The sequence below is a fragment of the Colobus angolensis genome, unplaced genomic scaffold (genome assembly GCF_000951035.1).
Source record: "Colobus angolensis palliatus isolate OR3802 unplaced genomic scaffold, Cang.pa_1.0 Scaffold27, whole genome shotgun sequence".
In the NCBI taxonomy this organism is placed as follows: domain Eukaryota; kingdom Metazoa; phylum Chordata; class Mammalia; order Primates; family Cercopithecidae; genus Colobus; species Colobus angolensis.
In genome coordinates this window covers 13,966,565-13,986,115 of record NW_012115932.1, presented here as the reverse complement: position 1 = coordinate 13,986,115, position 19,551 = coordinate 13,966,565, and the positions used below count along the sequence as shown (strand labels likewise).

Sequence of the window (19,551 nt, the reverse complement as noted above, 5' to 3'; positions counted from 1 at the left end):
AGCTCTGGTGTCTCATACTCACCTGGAACTCAAAGTTCGTGTGTTCTAGGAACTTCTGATTCATGGTTTCTGCAAACTTGTTGATAGCTCTCAGGAAGACCCTGGAAGAGGGCAGAAAATTACCAGACTATCTGAGCATGATGCCTTAGGTTCTTTTGTCCTTCTGCCAGACTGAAATTCCCTCACCCTCTTCGGGGAGAGGCTCAAAGGCCAAATTACCGATTTAGAGAGGTCAGCTAATGCAGATTAACAACTGTTCACACTCTAGACCTGGGGCTGTTTGCCTTGCAAGAACTCAATAACTGTTTGACTTCTTTTTGAAAATTTGCAATGTCTTATGTTTAAGATATTACAAGCTTATGGCAGAAAATTCATGCTAAAGAGAAATCACCCCCAACCCCCAAACAAACAAACAACATGCTCCCACATCCTATCACCTATCGAAAACTGTCATCCACGTTTTGATGAACATAATTTCAAAGGTCTCCCTAGATGTATGTAAACAAATGATATTTTAAGGGTATCATTTTGATAAATGGGGCTAAAAACAAATGCTGTTTCACAGTCTGTCTTTTTTACTCAACAATAAATTGTGTGCTTCCTTCATGCCAATGAATGTAGATATATCTCATCCTTTTTCATCACTGAAGAGCATTCCACTGTATGGCTGTATCACAGTTTGTTTAATCCATTTCTTATTGATGGATCTTTTTGGGTTTTTTTCTCAGTTTTTTTCTGTAATAAACAATGCTCTAATGATCACTCTTCTGTGTATATCATATACCTGCTATATATACCCCTTCTCCACTGTTCTCCTCCAAGTAATAATATGGTCAAATGCGCTGGGTGTGGTGGCTCACACCTGTAATCTCAGCACTTTGGGAGGCCAAGGTGGGCGGATCACTTGAGGTCTGGAGTTCAAGACCAGCCTGACCACCGTGGTGAAACCCTGTCTCTACTAAAAATACAAAAATCAGCTGGGCATTGTGGTGCACGCCGGTAATCCCAGCTACTTGGGAAGCATGAAGTATCCCTTGAACCCAGGAGGTGGAGGTTGCAGAGTGATCTAAGATCATGACACTGCACTCCAGCCTGGGCAATAGTGAGAGTCTGTCTCAAAAAAAAAAAAAAAAAAAAAAAAAAAAAACTTGTCAAATGTCATGCACGTTTATCACTTTGGTACTTGTCAATTTGCATTTCCCCTTAAGTGTCTTCCTGTCCATGTTGTTCTCTCCTTCCTCCTTGCCAAGCCCTTCCGACTGGTCTTGCAGCCTCCTGTCTCTTCATCCTGGAAAGCTCCTTCCTCTAAAGGACAGCTCCGTCACTGGCTGTCCACTGCCTACAGGGTGAGTCCAAGCTCTTTCTCTGGACAGTCCCTCCCCTCATGATGGGACCCCAACCTTCTTTTATAGGCTTATTTCTTGCTAGTACCCTGTGTTTCTGGTATTTCCCAAATCCCTGTCTATGTTCTTTCTTTGTGTAGAATGTCCCTCGCCTTCCCATCTCTGAAAGTCAGGATTCTTCATGGTCATTATCCTTCCTGATCCAGATCAAGAGCCTTCTTCATTTAGTTTTCCATCATTCCACCAGCCTTAAGTGACTGAGACCACCCCCATTCTCTGAGGTCATTTCTGGCACCCCTCCTATGAGCATACTTTACATCCAGCTGTCTGTGTGCAGCCACATCTCTTCTTTCAGACTATGAGCTTCTGCAGGGCAGTGTCTGCTGCACTCATGTGTACCCGAAGGAATCCTCATTACAACTCCCGTTCCCAACGTTCATCATGGTCTAGGATGATTCACTTGTATGACTCAGTAACATCTCTCTCCTTTAGTAGATTCTACTCTTCTGGGAATCACAGACTCCCTCTATGCTCTCACATACTCCCCAGTCCACATGACTTTAACTCCTAAATTTTTATCTCCATCCCTGGCCTCTCCCCTACACACCAGCTTGCACTCCAGGTCTCTGATCTATATCCATACTTGAATAACATATAGGCATCTCAAACTTACATGTCAAAAACTAAACTCCGACCACTTGCCCTCCCCACACCCACCCTGAAATACTTCTTTCTGTAGTCTTCCCATCTAAGTTAAGGACAATTCTATTCTTCCAATTGCTCAGATTGGGGTGAGAAAAAGGAAACAATTTTGGTAACGTCCTTGACTATGTCTTTCTCTCATATCCTACACCTGGACTTTACAGAACACATATGCATATAAGAAGTGTCCCCTCCCAGGGAACAAAAAGGCTGGGCCATTTATGCCTTAGCAGCAGCCACTCACTGGTTGAAAGTTGCTCCAATGGGCGGGAAGTCCCTGGTACTTCTGGCCTGTCCTGCAGGTAAGCTGAGCACTCTGTAGCTAGACAAAGCCCAGGGAAAGAAAGAAGAAAGAAAGCCTCAGGGTGCATGGGAAATGTCCACCGAAGCTCCCTGCTGATTTTGGGTGGTTCAAGAGATGGTGGGTGGAGAATCTGCAGCATTTGCTACATCAGGCACTGTAGGGCCAGGTGTTCACTAAAATACTGTCATGACTGTTGAACACAGAAGGCAGTGCATCCTGACACTGGGATCACAGGATTTGGACACACACACACACAATGGGTGTGATTTCTGGCTTTGTTACTCTCCAGTGGTGTGGATTTGGAGCATGTTAATATAACCCCTGAGGTTTCAGTCTCCTCCTTTGTGAAATAGCAGTAATGTAACCTTTTTCACAGGGTCACTAGCTGAGGTGGCTTCAGACCCCTCTGGACTGCTTTATTCTTCCAAAGGCAAGAGCCAGACAACAGGGCAGACAGAGGACAGGGCTCAGTTAGCAGCTAGTTTTGAGGCAGGCAGCACCATACAGAAACAGAAATAAAAATCCCACAAAATCTGCCACCCCATCAGGCTGTCACAAAGGGAGATTTCTGTAGTTTTGTTAGTCTGTTATTCACCAATATGTCTTTGAAACAACATCGCATTTTGTATTCTCTCCTTAAAGATTAGTTATCTGATCCCCCAGATGGAAATGCATTGGGTGGCTGTCACATTATATGTAAACATCTCAGAACCTCGAATACAACACCAAAGTGAGGGCTTTCACACATTCTCAGCAGCAACAATGCTATCAGTCATTCCAGGAACAGTCATTATTTTGGTTGTCAGCTTAAACTTGTCTCCAGCCTCAAAGGCCAGTCTAATGACCACGAACCGATTTGCCCCTGTGCTGATGACAGAGATTAGTAGCAGGTAAATCAAAGTTCCTCCCTTTCTCTAGAGCCTTTCATAGCTACACACTGGAAATCACAATATCACTTCACTCTGGGTGCCCATGCTTGGGTTTGGAAAAATGAGGCATTTTTCTTCTCATTTTTCTTATTTTTTTAAAAACAGTAATAGGCCAGGCACAGTGGCTCACGTCTATAATCCCAGCACTTTGGGAGGCCGAGATGGGTGGATCATGAGGTCAGGAGTTCGAGACCAGCCTGGCCAACATGGTGAAACTTTGTTTCTACTAAAAATGAGGAGAGAGAGAGACCCTCTCATATTGTTTTATATTGTTTTATACTCAGTACCTATTTTAAGAAAAAAACAAGGAAGTAAAACCAAAGACAGGCAGCCCAATGCCAGGCCCAAAACCAGGCCTGGGCCTGCCTGGCCTAAACCCAGTAGTTAAAAATCAACTCATAACTTAGAAACCGATATTACTAATAGATTCCAGGCATTGTATAAAAGAACGTAGTGAAACTCATGGCCCTGTTTTGTTTCTCTCTGACCACCAGTGCATGCAACCCCTGTCACATACCCCTTGCTTGCTCAAATCAATCATGACCCTTTCATGTGAAATCTTTAGTGTTGTGAGCCCTTAAAAGGGACAGAAATTGTGTACTCAGGGAACTCGGATTTTAAGGCAGTAGCTTGCCGATGCTCCCAGCTGAATAAAGCCCTTCCTTCTATAACTCGGTGTCTGAGAGGTTTTGTCTGCAGCTCATCCTGCTACAAAAATAGAAAAATTAGCTGGGCATGGTGCATGTGCCTGTAATCCCAGCTACTCGGGAGACTGAGGCAGGAGAATTGCTTGAACCAGGGAGTTGGAGGTTGCAGTGAGCTGAGATCACACCACTGCACTCCAGCCTGGGCGACAGAGTGAGACTCCGTCTCAAAACAACAACAACAACAACAGCAATAACTGTACTTAAAGCCTAAGCACTCATATAGTAAAGTGGGTTAGGATGAAAACACACTCAACTCTATTACTGTCAACAATGAACCTGAATTGTTGAAAACAAAGTTCATTATCAAATCTCAACCTAGCACTTCCTGTGTCTCATCTGTGTTGCTTAGTGGCTGTATAGGAGGAAGAACAATCCCAACCATGGTTTTCAACTGCCTGCCAGGCTCCACGCTAGGCGTTTTGCATGGATTCTTTCCTCTGTTGCTTTTGTTTTTCTAATGCTCACCCATCTCTGAATGAGATATGGTTTCCACTTTAGAGACGTTGAGTTTGGGTAACTTTCCCCAAAGCCCAGGCGGTACATGTAAAATCAGGATTCACATGTAGTTACACTGTCTGCAGAATCTAGGTATTTAACCACAGGGCAGTTCTGTCCACAAGGACATCTCTGTAATTCTGTTCAACCCAAGCCTTGAGCTCACTTTATTAATAACAACAAAGATGGAAGTATCAATTGCCACAATTCATATGGCCTGTGCTAAGAGCTCTACAAACGTTATTTCATTTAATTCTACAAACTGAAGTAGGAGCTACTGTTATACCCATTTAACATAAGAGGAAACCAAGCCTTAGAAAGAGCAAATACTTTCCCCATATTCAAACAGCAAAGAAGCAGAAGAGTCTAGACCTAAACTCAGGTTTGTCTTTCTCTAAAGTGTTTCCATTGAACCAGAAGGACACTCCGGCTCCTTGAACTTCCGGCACTGGCATGCTTCCACTCATGCCTGCCATGCACGCAGCCCTTCGCACTTCGTCCATATCATTCTGCTGCCTGCCCACAGCTGACTGGGTCCAGGGCCAACACATGACTCAAAGCAGTCATGCATGGGCTGGCCAGCAGCCCATGGGTGGTCTTATGGATACAGTACTGTGCAATGGAGACACCCAAGCCTGGACAGAAGTAGATCCATCCTTTCAAACAGCCCACAAGGAGGGAGAATGCAATCTGAGCCTTGAGCAGAAGCCATGGGCAGATGATTCCATGAGGAACCAGAAGCCATATGCAATAGAGCAGGGAACAGATAAGTCAGCTGTTGTGAGTAGGAAGAAGCTGGCAGAAAGAGGAGCCAAACCCAGTCTTGCTATCCTGAAAACTGTTCCATGTGAGGCCTCACAGAGCCTGCTGGCTCGAGTTCCCAGCTTCCTACTTCTCTTCATGTGGCAGAACAAATCCTGGTGTCAGGAGGCAGCCGAGAATAAGTCTATACACACTACATGTACTACTCCCTGGCCTGGGCCCAGGAGTGGAAGGTGCACACAGAGTCCTACAGGTGCTGCAAGCCAGCCAGGGTCACCTTCCCAGTCAGCCACTCTTCTGAGCTGCGGCCGTGGGCTGGGTGGTTGACCTCTGTGAATCTCAACTGCCCCATCTGTAAAAGGAGCCATGTGTGAAGACTAAATGAGATGTACAGGAAGCAGGGGCCCAGTGCCTGCACATAGATGTCCTCAGTACATGTCAGCTGTTGTTGTTATGGTTATCCTCAACTGCCCACTGCCTTGAAGTTCTGGGGCAGGAGGATACGAGGCTGATGATACTCCCATGTGACAACACAGCATGGACCCATGCCCACAGGCAGTATCATGTGAATAAAAAAAGAGGGGAGAGAGGCGGACATGCCCTATCTGTTGAGATGCACCAAGGGAGAGAAGGGCCGCTCCAAATCCCAATCCCCTGTCATTCATGGGATGTGGTTGATTCTACTGGTCAGAACTAAAGATGAAAGCATTGACTGGAAGACATAGACATCCCTCCTCTTGAGCCACTGCGATATCCATTCTCCCACAGAGCCTTTAAGTGCCTCCGTTACAACACACAAAATGCTCCATGGACCAAAAGGTTAGAATGAATCGGCATATTCCAGCTCAGTGACAGGACATGATTCACCCCAAGTGCCCGCAAACATTTTCTGCATAATTTGGGATTCCAGTTAGGGATGCAGCAGGCTCCCGGGATCGGGATCCTGCAGCCAGCTGGATGTCAGGATTAGGTGTTCTTTGCTGATTAATGAAACCATGAGGAGGTAAGCTGGGCACGGTGGCTCATGTCTGTAATCCCAGCACTTTGGGAGGCTGAGGCGGGTGAGTCACCTGAGGTCAGCAGTTCTAGACTAGCCTGGCCAATGCGGCAAAACCCTGTCTCTGTTAAAAATATAAAAACTAGCCAGGCATGGTGGCGTGCACCTGTAATCCCAGGTACTGAGGGGGCTGAAGCAGGAGAATCACCGGAATCCAGGAGGTGGAGGTTGCAGTGAGCTGAGATAATGCCATTGCACTCCAGCCTGGGCGACAGAGTGAGACTCTGCCTCAAAAAAAAAAAAAAAAAGAAAGAAAGAAAGAGGGTTCTTTCTTTCTGGATTACATCGATTGCAGGAGGTGGGGACCCCAAAAATGAATGATCACTACAAATTAAGTAGTTAGGATGAAGGGAAAATGGGTGTCAGTGATTCAACAGCACAGTGATGGAACCACCATATGAAAAGGTAGAGAAGACCCAGCCCAGATTTGCGCTTCAGTGAAATAGTTTGGATATATCCAGACCATAGAAATAGAAATAGAAAGCAAAATTAACTAACATTTATGAAGCACTTGCTATGTGTCAAACACTGTTCTAACTACTTTCTACATATTATTTCATTTTAGTTCCCACAAATATCCTTTGTGGTATCATTATTAGCCACATTTTACAGTGAGGAAAACGGAGTCCAGAGTGGTGAAGGAACTTCCTCAGATGGAATTTGAACCCAGGCAACCATAAGTCCTAACTGCCCTGTTCTGCCTCTGGTCTCTCTCTGGGCTCCAAATTCATGACAGCAACTGCAGCTTACATTTCCATGGGAATATTTACTGTTTCCCTGGCTAGACCAGAAGCCCTCTGCCTTCTGGGACCATAGCTTAAATTGGCCTGTCCATTGCCTAGAACCTTGGATGCCCACGAAATTCAATAAATATTCGGTGGTTGACTGCATTTAGGGTAACTTTAGGGATGTGTATAAATCCTAAGCCTCCTCAAAATGTTGGATTTCTAGAGTGAGGTGCAGATGGAAGAGAGGTAAAAGAGGTTTCCAGGCATAATCTTGTTCATTTACAACATTATAAAGAACTTGATCATTTAAAAATTAACAACATCATGTAAATCAGATCTTACTCAGTGTTGCAGCTTACCAAAAAGAAAAACGCTCTAACAGGAAGTATTTCTTGCAGGAGATGTGTCACTATGTCTGCATACACAAACAGTACACAGCTGGGGAGACATTAAAATCTAGAAAACCCCACTCCCTTTTCCAACAAACAGATAAGTAAATTATAGATGACTAATGCATACATAATACAGAAATCATAAGTGATAATAGAAAAATTATAAAAACAGGCCAAATATAATAACATACAGATCATGGAAGGAAGGAAGAAAAGTTAGTTGGAATGTCCAGACATACTGATAAGTGAAGTTGGCCCTGACCACATGAATAAGTTGCATCTTTTTGGAGAAAAGAAAATGGTATTCTGGGGAATACTGGTCTGGGATAAGTCATGGTACATGTTCTGTTTATCTAAATTGGGTTGAAATTGTTTACTAGTGGCATGACCTTGGAGAGTTGTTTCACCTCTCTGGGCAAAATGCACTTAATAATATGGAGATTACTTTGGGAGGCCGAGGCAGGCAGATCACCTGAATTCTGGAGTTCAAGACCAGCCTGACCAACATAGAGAAACCCCTTCTCTACTAAAAATACAAAATTAGCCAGGTGTGGTGCTAATCCCAGCTTGATGCCTGTAATCCCAGCTACTCGGGAGGCTGAGGCAGGAGAATCTCTTGAACCTGGGAGGTGGAGGTTGCAGTGAGCCGAGATCACGCCATTGCACTCCAGCCTGGGCAGCAGGAGTGAAACTCTGTCTCAAAAATAAATAAATAAATAAAACAATAATAATAATACAGAGATTAAGAGCATTGGCTTCAACGAAATGGCTCCTGTTTCTTTTCAGCAATGCAACAGGAAGTATGTTACTTATCTATTCTGCACCTCAGTTTCCTCTTATATAATACGTGAATTACAGTTGTTCTACATTATAAAGTTGTTGGGAGGATTAAATGAACTAATACATGTGAAGCCTTTGCAACAGTGATGGATCTAGGTACTTAATAAATGTTAGCTATTATAATATCATACAAAATGCAAAAATAGTGAGAACATTTCATGTGTTCTATAAATGTAAGAGATCATTTTGGCTAGAAGATGAAGAAAATCTTCAAACTAAGCTATGTGCCTGCAAGGAGAAATAAGTAATCTTTTCTGGTTGACATTAACACATGCTTCTTTAGTCCAAGGCTAAGTTTGTTGTCATCGCCTAGTGATATCAATGCTATTATTATTGAGTTTTTCCTTGATACTGGCACTGTGCTAAGGAGTAACTCATTCTATCCTCATACACATAACGCAATTTTCATGAAATAGAAACTACCGTTATCCCCATTTTACAGACTAGGAAACTAACACACCAAGAGGTCAAAAGACTTTCCACGAAAGAGAAAGTGGCAGAATTAAAGAGTCTGAAGCCCAGGCTGTGTTCCGGAGTCTAACTTTTTTCTTTAATGTAAAAAAAAAATAAGTACTTGGCTGACCCTTAAGAGATACAAATCTATTGTTTCTATTTAGGAGAGATTTCCAATTTATTAAGTCCCTGAGGAGATTACATTCTAATTTTCTAGGTATAAAGAAACAAGGATTATTGTATCATTTCTGGGGGCCTGTCCCAAAAATGACTAAAGTTTGAATCAAGCTGGGATTTCAGGAGGAGATACTCCGTCAAAGCATTTCCACGGGGCCCAGCATATGTTTCTTCCAGAAGGACCATTAGATATCTCAGAAGGAGAAGTTGCCTGGCCAGGGCTCTAGTCCCAAGACCCTGGATCAAGGCTGGATATCTGTGCATTCAGCTGCCCATCATTTAGTCCTCTTTCTGGTAACAATTTCCAGACTTTCCTTTGAAGAGCTACTTTCCCTGCTTCTTTCCTTATCCCCTGACTTTGTGGTTTTGGTAGAACTGACCACACCACCCACCCCTAGTTCCAAAGGCGGGTCATGAAATCAAAGCCTGATTTAACAGCACATTTCATTCGGCTGGCCACAGAGGTCTATGGATGGGCATGTAGCCCAGGCCAGACTTTTGAAGACCGGCCTCAGAATTTTTTCTGTACCTACAGAAAAGGAAGTCTTTTCATTCTATCGTCATTGAAAATACAACAAGGAATATGTCTGCAACTTCTAGAGTCCATTTTCCCCACTATGAAGACAGCATCTGCCTGAGAATAAGGTAAATAGAAAAAGCAGAGAGAGACACACACACACAGATTCTCTTCATTGCTCTTTGAGCACCTAGATACGTCCATGCCTGAAGCCACACCTCAGGGTTCTTTCAGTTATCTGTGCTAATACACTCTCTTTTTGCTTGGGCAAGTTTGAGTTAGTCTTTCCTCTTTCCCTTTCACTTCAGAGAATTCTGATTTTGTCTTTTTAACTTCTCCCCTTATTCTGCCCTCTAGAGATATTTCTATCTTTGCCAGCCCAATGCTTGTTTTTTTGATATAAAACAAGGGCAATAGGTAGAGGGAGATAAAACTAGACACCAGTATAATATGAAGGACTTTCCATTAAAGAGTCTAAAACAAATAAAAGAAGCCAAAGGAAAGCAGGGAGAAAGAAAAGGGAACAGCCAAGAAGATGCTGTTTTAAAGGAATTGACGGGCAGGATTTGGGAATCAGTTTCTGAGAGAGGCTTGGGAAAATCCAAGGAATATTAGAAATAAGCCCAAGGGAATATTAGAAAATATTAATGAATGTTATAATTTGGATTTTACTTTGGTGAAATGATATAAGAGATCTAGCAGCAAAGACTGAAATTCTTTAGAATTACTTTTATCTCTTGATGCGCCATAGGACATCTAAGTTATACTTGGGTTACACTGATAGTCTAGGAGTGTTAACAGGTATTACAGATATACGCATAGACACACCAAATGCACATCCTATGTGCAAATGGATGGGCACATGGAATGCTGTATCCTAAATCCTCTTCTTAGAAAAAAATCACATTAGCATATTAAAAGCTCGGAGAAGTCCTGCAGCATGGAAATGTATTCAAAGCTGTTTAATTAATGCTTTCCTAAACTTATTTCACCATGCCACAGAACATATTTTATTATTTTTTTAAAAATTAAAATAATATATTTTAAAATGCTTTTCTAAGATCTCCTGTCCCAAGAGTTTAGGAAAGGCTTCAGAGATGAAGTATGATATTCTAACAGGGATTTGAAAAATGGAGAAGGTGGGGAGGACTTTTTGAGTAGCTTCAACATTGGTGAGGAGGCTTTCCCTGGGTTTAAAGATAGAAAGAAAGGATGCCTTAACACTTTAATTTCTTTTCAGCAGGGAGAAATTGTCCCTACTTTAATTCGAAATAAGTGATCTTTGAAGTGAGGGCTGGGTAAGGTAGCTTTATAGAAGCAGGTAGCAGCTCACCTGTTTTGAACCATGCTCATGGCCATCCAGTCTCCAGGGTACACGTTCTTTCCAATAAGGTCCTTGAACATGATGAAGGTCTCCATCAAGAAGTCCTGAAACAATGAAGCACAGCACACATCTCATTCTGTTTTACAGGAACTCAGAGCTTGCCGGCTCTTTAAATTTTTTCTTTATTATATTTTGGAGGGAGGAAAAGGGAAGGGACACAGCCTTTCATTAACTAAATTAAATGGAAGCTTAAAGATTGAATGCTGGAATGTCGTTTCCCAAATATCAGTGGAACATGAATATGGGATGTGAAAATGCTCTCAAAATAAAGCACTATTAATTTCATCTTTGGGAATAAAGAAGTAAATGTACCATTGATGTAGTAATTTTATAAGCATTTTCCCAAATATGTATTTGAGAAGGAAATAATCTCACTGTATGAAAGCATCTCAGGTCATTGAGCAAATAAACTCTTATTAAAATGAATCTAATTAGCAGTGCTGTAAATACAGCTAATTCATATGTCTCTCTCTCTCACACACACACACACACATACACACACACACACACACGAGCAGATTGGATGAGACACAATGACAGGAACTCTTCCTCTCCTTTGAAGAGGTTCAAAGTGGACTTCAGCACCCTCCCTAGACTTTGCAGCGAGCCAAACTTTTTCTCCATCTTTGGAGAACACAAATTAAAGACAAATCCGGAGGCCGGGCATGGTGGCTCACACCTGTAATCCCAGCACTTTGGGAGGCCAAGAACGGTGGATCCTGAGGTCAAGAGATTGAGACCATCCTGGCCAACATGGTGAAACCCTGTCTCTACTAAAAACACAAAAATTAGCTGGGCATGGTGCCGCACACTGTAATCACAGCTACTTGGGAGGCTGTGGCAGGAGAATCACTTGAACCTGGGGGGCAGAGGTTGCAGTAAGCCAGGATTGCACCACTGCGCTGCAGCCTGGTGACAGAGCGAGACTCTGTCTCAAAAAATAAAAAATAAACAAAGACAAATCCGGATAGCTAAGACCAGAATCACTGGCACTGAGACCCTTTTGAGCTGGAGGTAGTGAAGTCATACCACCAGTGTGCTTTAGGTGAAATTCAAAATCTAGAGGAAATCATCCAGAGTTGTTTCCTTAAGTTGGTGGTTTTCAAATTATTTTAACAGTAGAATTCTTTGTTCAAAGAAAGTCTTACCTGGAGCCCAATATATAAAATACATAAAAGTAGAACAGCTCTGGTGGAATTGTGTGTGTGTGTGTGTGTGCGCGATTGTGTGTTTGTGTGCATGCACGCGTGTGTGCACGTTTATGGTAAAGCATAGTGAGGATAGGAGGAACATAATTTGAAAATCACTGCTTTAAGCTAAGTTGCAAAATTTTGGGGAATGGCATTTATTCTTTTCCAGGAATCTTTGTTGCTAGGGAAAACTACCTCAATACTTTAAGTCCTTGTTTCTACATCAGCAGAATGGGGACAATATCTACTTCAAAGGGTGACTGTGAGGATTAAGTGCATACTGCCAATCAGATGCTTAGTACAGAGCCTGGTCTCTTACAAATTCTCATTACGTGATGATGATGATGATGGTGAGTATTATTATATTATTCATAATTGATGTCATCTGGGGAAGTGTGGATATCATCACAGGCACATCCCCTTCGTATGGAAATGAAGAAGGCCCCTGACTCATAGATGGGAAGAATGGCTTCTTAATGAGAAGAGATAGCGTGGTATAAGGGTTACAGTCAATGTCCAGACCTTACCTCCACCACCTACTAGCTATGGGACCTTGAGCAAGCAGATTGTAGACTTGTGAAATATGACTCCTAATTCCCATGTCATACTTTTGTGAGGGTTATGTAAGAAAATGTGTATGTTCAATCAATAAGAATCCCATTTCTTACCTTCTTCCCCCAGAGACCTTTCCTTCCATAGAGGATCAAAAATTAGGAGTCCAGTTTTTCTATTTCCACATCTTAAGCTATAGGGAAATTGGAGGTTGAGGGAAAGGTTCCATTTCTTGCCAATCTTGCTCCAATGGAGAGGACATCTCACTATTGAATGGATGAAGGGGTAGGGCATTGACTTTCTAATGATTCCTTTTTTTTTTTAATGAGCCTCTCTCTGAGGTTGATCCAATTTTGGTGCCCTGGTCTCTCTAGGGAGAGTTGAGAGTGACCTCAAGCAGTGGGACTCCTGAACCTGGTAGCGACAAGACAGTGAGAAAGGTGGCCACACTGAGGGCAAAGGGTGCTCTGCTCCACCCTTGGGGCAGGAACAGCCTGGGCTGGGCTCTATGTTAATGAAGTCATCAGCTTCAGAGATAGAAGCCACAGGCCACGGGCAGATGGTCTTGTAGCAAATGCCTCCTGAGAGGCTAGAAGAAGGGGGCCCAGAGGCCAACTTCCTCTAGGCATTTGTGATTTTAATAAGAGCTAAATTTTACCGAGCACTTACTACATGAGAGTTATTGTCTTCTCATGCAACCCTTTCTTAGCCCTATGACATAAATTATATTATTCCCACTTTACAAATAAAAGAGATTCACCTGCCCATGGTCACAGAGCTAGCAAGTGACAAATCCTAGATGCAAACCTAAGACTGTATGACTCTAACACTCATGCTCTTAAACCCTGAAATGTCTGTGATTCATCAATACATATTGGTTAAGTCATATCTAGATTATATGGTAGACATTCAGGTCTCTCTGACAGGGACAGAAGGCATGTTCCAGAGATGAAAGAGTTCTTCCTCACCCCCAGCATCCTACAGACTCACCACAAGTTCAGAGCTGGTCTGGAAGGTCTCAATGTAGAAGGAGTAGTGCTGGTCACCCATCTGGTTTAAGATGGCTGTCATACATGCCACAAAGTGACTCTGCAAGAAATGAAGAAAAATACCACAAATAGTTGAGAGAGGACCACGGAAAACTTCCCTGTGAGAAAATGTCTCCTTATGGCTCATTCATCAAAAAAGTATTTACTGAGTACTATTATGTGCCTGGGACTGTAATAGGAGTGCCAAACATAAACATAACACCTGATCCATTACCTCTCCTGCTGTTCGCACACTGGGGAAAGAGCACTGTACTTGTGTCAGGAAATTCAGCCTATATCAAAATCATGGAGACAGTTTCATTTTATGACAAATAATTTTACATGTGTAAGTCCCAATTGTCTCATCTGTCAAATGGGACAATAATTCATCTGAATCTACCTCTAGAGGAGTATCAAACCAATCAGATGGCTGCTTTAGCACCTTGAAATGCACTACAGTTCTCTGCAGAGGAATCCGTAGTTGGATCACCAGGAATCAGTCAGTGGCAACCCAGCATCTCCTGGGACCTGCCAGTTGGTAAGGGCTGAGAGGGATGAAGGAAATGAGAAGAGATGGCCCTTGCTCTTTGTGAGTTAATGATCTAGTCAGGAAAGAAAGATTAATTCATGAGAGAAAAAGAGTAAGACCCTCAATTTGCAAAGCCAGCTAAGTACCAGAAAGATTCAAACAAGAGGGCAACCAAAGCAGGGACACAGAAAGGAGACCCTGGGAGCAGAGGAGGAACCACACCCTTTCATGCACCAGAAGACATCAGCATAGCCTTTTCTGCTTCCTCTTTCCCAGATTTTATCAGTCCATATCAGGGTGAGTTTTCAGTGTCTGCAAGCAGCATTCAGGGAGATCTATTCTGCAACCTAGTAAACAAAGCACTAGCCACAAATCCACCAGGGGTGAAAGTCATTCTTGACTGTCTCTTGCAAGTTTCCACTGGGGCTGCCATCTTGGCCAAATGAAGTTCCACTGTGGTCCGGCCAAGCACAGGCTTGTGGAAGATGGCCTGGCTGGAAGTATTATGTTTGAACCAAAAAAAAAAAAGGCATTTTTTTTTTTTTACCATAAACTGCTGCATTTTTTATAAAAAAAAAAAAAAGTTCTTCTTTTGTTAATAAAATAACAAATATGAAATATATACAGGCATACCTTGAAGATATTATGGGTTTGGTTCCAGACCACCACAATAAAGTGAATATCACAATCAAGCCAGTCACATGAATGTTTTGGCTTCTCAGTGTATATAAAAGTTATGTTAACACTGTATTGTAGTCTATTAAGTATGCAATAGCATTATGTTTAAAAAAACATAAATTTTAATTTGAGAACATAAACCTTAATTTAAAAAACTAAATGATCTAAAAAAACTCTAATGATCATCGGAGCCTGCAGTAAATAGGAATCATTTTGCTGGGGGAGGGTCTGGGCTTGATGCTGATAGATGCTGACTGATCAGGGTGGTGGTTGCTGAAGACTGGAGTGGCTGTGGCAGTTTCTTAAAAAAAGAACAGTGAAGTTTGCCTTCATGAAGTTTGTTTATGGTGCCCTAAAATAATTGTAATAGTGACATTAAAGGTCACTGTCACAGATCACCATAACAGGTATAATAATAATGAAAAAAATCTGAAATATTGCTTGGATTTCCAAACTGTGATGCAGAGATATGAAGTGAGCACAGGCTGTTGGAAAAATGGTGCCAAGAGACTTGCTCAATGCAGGGCTGCCACAAACCTTCAATTTATAAAAAACAGGTATCTGTGAAGCATAATAAAACGAGGTATGCCTGTATGTATATATATGTGTGTATATATTTCCTCCCAGGTTTACAATTTTGTTCCAGTGGTAGAGAAACAGAAAGCCTTTTGGAAAACTGTTTTGTAAGCTTACACTCCCAAAAGTAGCTCCCATGATACGGATTTTCATTTGTTTCTAGGTTCTTTCCAATTGAGAAGTTAGGGATAGCCTGCTTTCCTTGTCAGCAGGAAAAGCTATATAATTAGCAGGTCTCAGAACAAAGTAAAAAATGCAAAGCCCTTGTTTAAAATTATTCAGTTTTGAAACAGCCATGGAGCCCTTCTAAGCAAGGTGCCTGTCATGACTGCGAAGGTTACAAGCCCAGGAAGCTGGCTCTCCCTGCCAAGTGACCACCACAACCACACATCATAAATGACTAGAAAACATGCAAATACGGAGGAGATCACAAAGCTGAGACTCTCAGGGACAATGGCTGATGATGCTTTCTTAATGGGAACTTGTAGCCTCTACACTGAATGGCACCTCCTTGAAGAGCCAGAGTCAAATTTGTTTTCCTGCTCAGGCCCCCAGGGGGTGGTAGTGAGTGTGTGAAATTATCCCTTTCAAACTAGACAGAACACCGCCGTCACTAATTTAACCAGCTCCCACTTAAATCAAGAAATAACTATTATTCTCGTTTCTACCTCCAGCCAGGCCAAATGCAAGAAAGGAGAAACCTTAGCATTTGAGGGGTGTAGGAGTGTGTGTATGTGCATGTGTGTGTGCCTGCATATGTGTGTGTGTGTGTGTGTGTGTGTGTCTATACACACACAGGAGCGTGTGTTTCCGCTGCTCCCTCCATCTCTCCTCTCCCTTCCTTAAAGAATTCAGCCTGTGGCCACTAGAGGTCTTTTCTTTTCACATGGTAGCTGCCGAGCAGTTTGTTCGGCTTTTTATTTATTCCTACGTGAGCAGACCCACTACACTTCTTGCATATCAACAGTGAAAATTACAATATAAAGGACTTATTATTCCTTCTTTTGGAGTAATTTTGCTGCTGGTCAAAGCCTGGCTCATTGTGCAAGGAAGGGGGACCATCCTTTGCAGGTAATTCCACTGCTTCAAGGTAAGAGATGTGGGCAGGTTTTATTTTTTAAGATCGATGATCCTCTAAGAGAAAATGCGATCGTCTCTTGGACAATAGTTTACTTTTAAAGCTTTGACTTGAATGAACAGTGAGACTGGGAGCTTGTGTGTGTGTGCGTGGTGGTATGTAGTGGAAAATCCACCACTGTCAGAACTGCAGGCTCCTCAAATGCATAGACATGGAATGCTTGTTATTTCCAATGGCTTGATTTGAATTGGAAAGGGGAAAAAAGCAAAGAAAAACAAACCTTGGCTCTCAAGTTGCCTGGAATTGACTTGAAAAGGATGCATTGTCTTAAGGCTTGTTTAGAGAAACTTCCATTCTTCATTTTAAAAGATAAAAAGGGAGGGGGATTCTAGTCCCCATCTAGAGAGAGTGGCTATTTTATGAAAGAAACCATTATCTTTTTATTAGGAGTTGGTCAGTGTGTTGTAGTTCACTGATCAATCAAAATTACTTTTACCAGCTTGTTAATTTCTTAGTTCTCACCACCACGTAGAAAAACCCGGTTGCATGCCTTTCAGTACGATTTGTAGTGCAATGTGACTGAAGTTTGGACAAGTTACCTGCATTTGGCTGTTAATGAAAAGTGACAGTGTTTTATTTCTGACTAGAAGCATCTTTTTTTTCTGCTATGGTGTCTAGCCCACTTTGGTATCAGATCTGTGGAAAATCACACCGATGTGACTGATTGATAACCTAAAACGGAGTGAGACACTAGCAGCAGCTTCGTATTCAGAAAAGTCTCCTTTCTGTCATTTGGATTTTAAAAACCACCTCTTTTGTCACACAGTGATAGAATCATGGAATAACATTTTGCTTCTCTGACGTGTGTCTCTTTTTCAGTAGTTTCCTCAAAAATGGCATTTGTGTCCTGCCCCTCTGTAAAAGTTTGAGACCTTACTTCCATATCCACCATGTCTTAAATTTTTAGAAGAAGACATAGGAATGGGGGTGAGGGGATGTTGATCAGACAGCATTTGCCCCAGCAACTTAGACAGCCCTAACAGTGTCGTTGTTCAAACTTTATAGTGTAGGAGCTCGAACTCCCAGCCCTGTCAGAAACCTGGAAAAGCCTGAATACTACATGGGGTACAGAGGGGTGGAGGGATCCCTTGTAGTCTCCAGGCTAGCAAGAATCCCCCTCTTTTCATCCCTGGCAGAAATTCTGTAATCGACATATTTACTACCTAGGAATGAGGCAGCCACTCATCCATACCCAAGCAGCATGCCAGGATGGGAAATTGCTTCTTAAAACAGAATTCCAGGGAGACTTGCATATTAAATTCCAGAGAGAAATTGTATCTGAGACTCTGGCACAAACCAGGCAGTGTCACCTCGCCCCGATTGGGATGGTTTTAAACATGGCTAATGAATCACAGCATGAAGAGACACAGTTTGAAACTAGGTCAAACGTGTAAAAATAAGTGCAATCATCACAGGCACTTGGCTGATGAGGGGCTACTTAACACCTTGAGTGACAGGGCTTATTTGCTGTACAGAACCCTCTTCAGTGATCCAAGACAATCAATCCTCTCAATTAATTCAGCCCATCGGGACATAGGGAGGTCTTGCACACTTGGAAGCTCCAAAGGAAAAGAGTGAGGGTCTGTTCACTGTGTAATGGTGAGGGAAAAAAAATAGAAACCCAATATTGTGTGACCAGAATTAATTAGCTGGGATACTAGGTGACTGTGATCAGGAGATTAGCTCTTCCCAAATCATTCCATTCTTTTGCATTAAAAAAGACATCATCATCATCATCATCATCGTCATTATATTGATAATGCCAATAATTTTAGTGTACAACATTCAACTTAAACATATCTATTTAACAACCTCTAATGCAAACACACCTACACATACACACACACAGCCAGGACCCCTGCAGTGCCAAGGGAACTGAGGGAAAGGCTACCAGTTTGCCCTGTCTTGGGAAACAAACAAAATAGGGGCGAGGGACATGGGTGCTGCCCATGCATCCCCCACTCACCTAAGATTAGTAGGAGTGATGAGATCGCAGAGGGAGAGAAACAGCCAACTTCGGAAGCTTGCTACCTAAATGCCAACATTACTATGTGATACCAGCTGGTGACACGTTGCTATAGTAACTTCAAATAATGTGCACGACCAAAATAAAATAAAATATAGAAAGCACCAACGAGAGGAGATGAAGGAAAGTTTGCATGCCGAGGGAGGCTCAGAGAGAGATGAAAAGTTCTTTCTAGGAGCTGTCCTTTGGAGACTAGGAGTGGCCGAATGCACTCACCGGTTGCTTCTGTATTCACCCCCATGTCTGCCATCTGGTTATGTAACAGATTTTATTCTTGGATGAAATTGGTGCTGTCTGTGTGGTGGGTCCAGGACTGGAAGTGGGAGGCTTTGGTGTCAGGAAAAACAGGGATTCTAAAACCCATTCATTTTAGAGCTTTATCAGGCAGTTCAGAATTGTAATTGGGAGCACTCTCTGAGAAAACTAAGGTGTGCGGTCTGTCCTTGCGTTCTGGGCTCTGTGCTAGGTGCGAGGGGTGGAGCAATGAGCAGGACAGATAAGGCAGTACTCTAAAGGGCTTACATCTGGTTCTGCCAGGATGCAGGCATGAGAGTGGGGACTTAGGAGCCAGATAAGCCTGAGTTCAAATCTCAGCTCTATCTCTTACTAGTTTTGTGACCTCAGGTAGGGTCTTATGCCTCAGTTGCCTCATCTATAAAAGGAGATAAAAATATTCCTTACTTCACATGGTTTTGGTGAGGATTCAATTAATTTGTGTAAAGGACTTAGAGTACGGAAAGCCCTCGATAATAGCAGCTATTATTAGTATTGTCTTGTTGCTGACTCAAGTCCAGAGAAGCTATGCAGATTAGCTCATTGAAATTCCTGACCTGGACAGAGGAAATGATGACTCCGCCTACCCATAACTAGCCATGGACACATCAAGCACTCCCAATCACAGCTTGGGATGAACAGCTAAGAGCCTCTGCCGCTGAACATGCTTTTGGTTAACAACATGCCGCTGTTCAGTAAGTCCAGTGTGTACCACTTGGAACGGAGAGTTCTTTTATTCAGGAACAGTTGTTGGCAGGTAGGAAAAGTGAC

General features: G+C 42.6%; 2 protein-coding genes across 2 annotated transcripts in view; one reads left to right on the top strand and one right to left on the bottom strand.

Moving 5' to 3' along the window:
• The window catches only part of DOCK2 (dedicator of cytokinesis 2), a 447,565-nt gene that overhangs the window by 85,773 nt on the left and 342,241 nt on the right, over positions 1-19,551 (bottom strand). The window contains exons 28-30 of the mRNA XM_011947752.1: positions 13,523-13,621; positions 10,740-10,834; positions 23-101 (exon numbers count right to left, since the gene is read on the bottom strand). Of these exons, the coding sequence (XP_011803142.1) occupies positions 23-101; positions 10,740-10,834; positions 13,523-13,621 (273 nt within the window). The remainder of the gene's footprint in view (positions 1-22; positions 102-10,739; positions 10,835-13,522; positions 13,622-19,551) is intronic.
• FAM196B (family with sequence similarity 196, member B) overlaps positions 15,957-19,551 on the top strand; it is a 122,756-nt gene continuing 119,161 nt past the window's right edge. The window contains exon 1 of the mRNA XM_011947751.1: positions 15,957-16,433. The gene's annotated coding sequence lies outside the window, so the exon portion shown is untranslated. The remainder of the gene's footprint in view (positions 16,434-19,551) is intronic.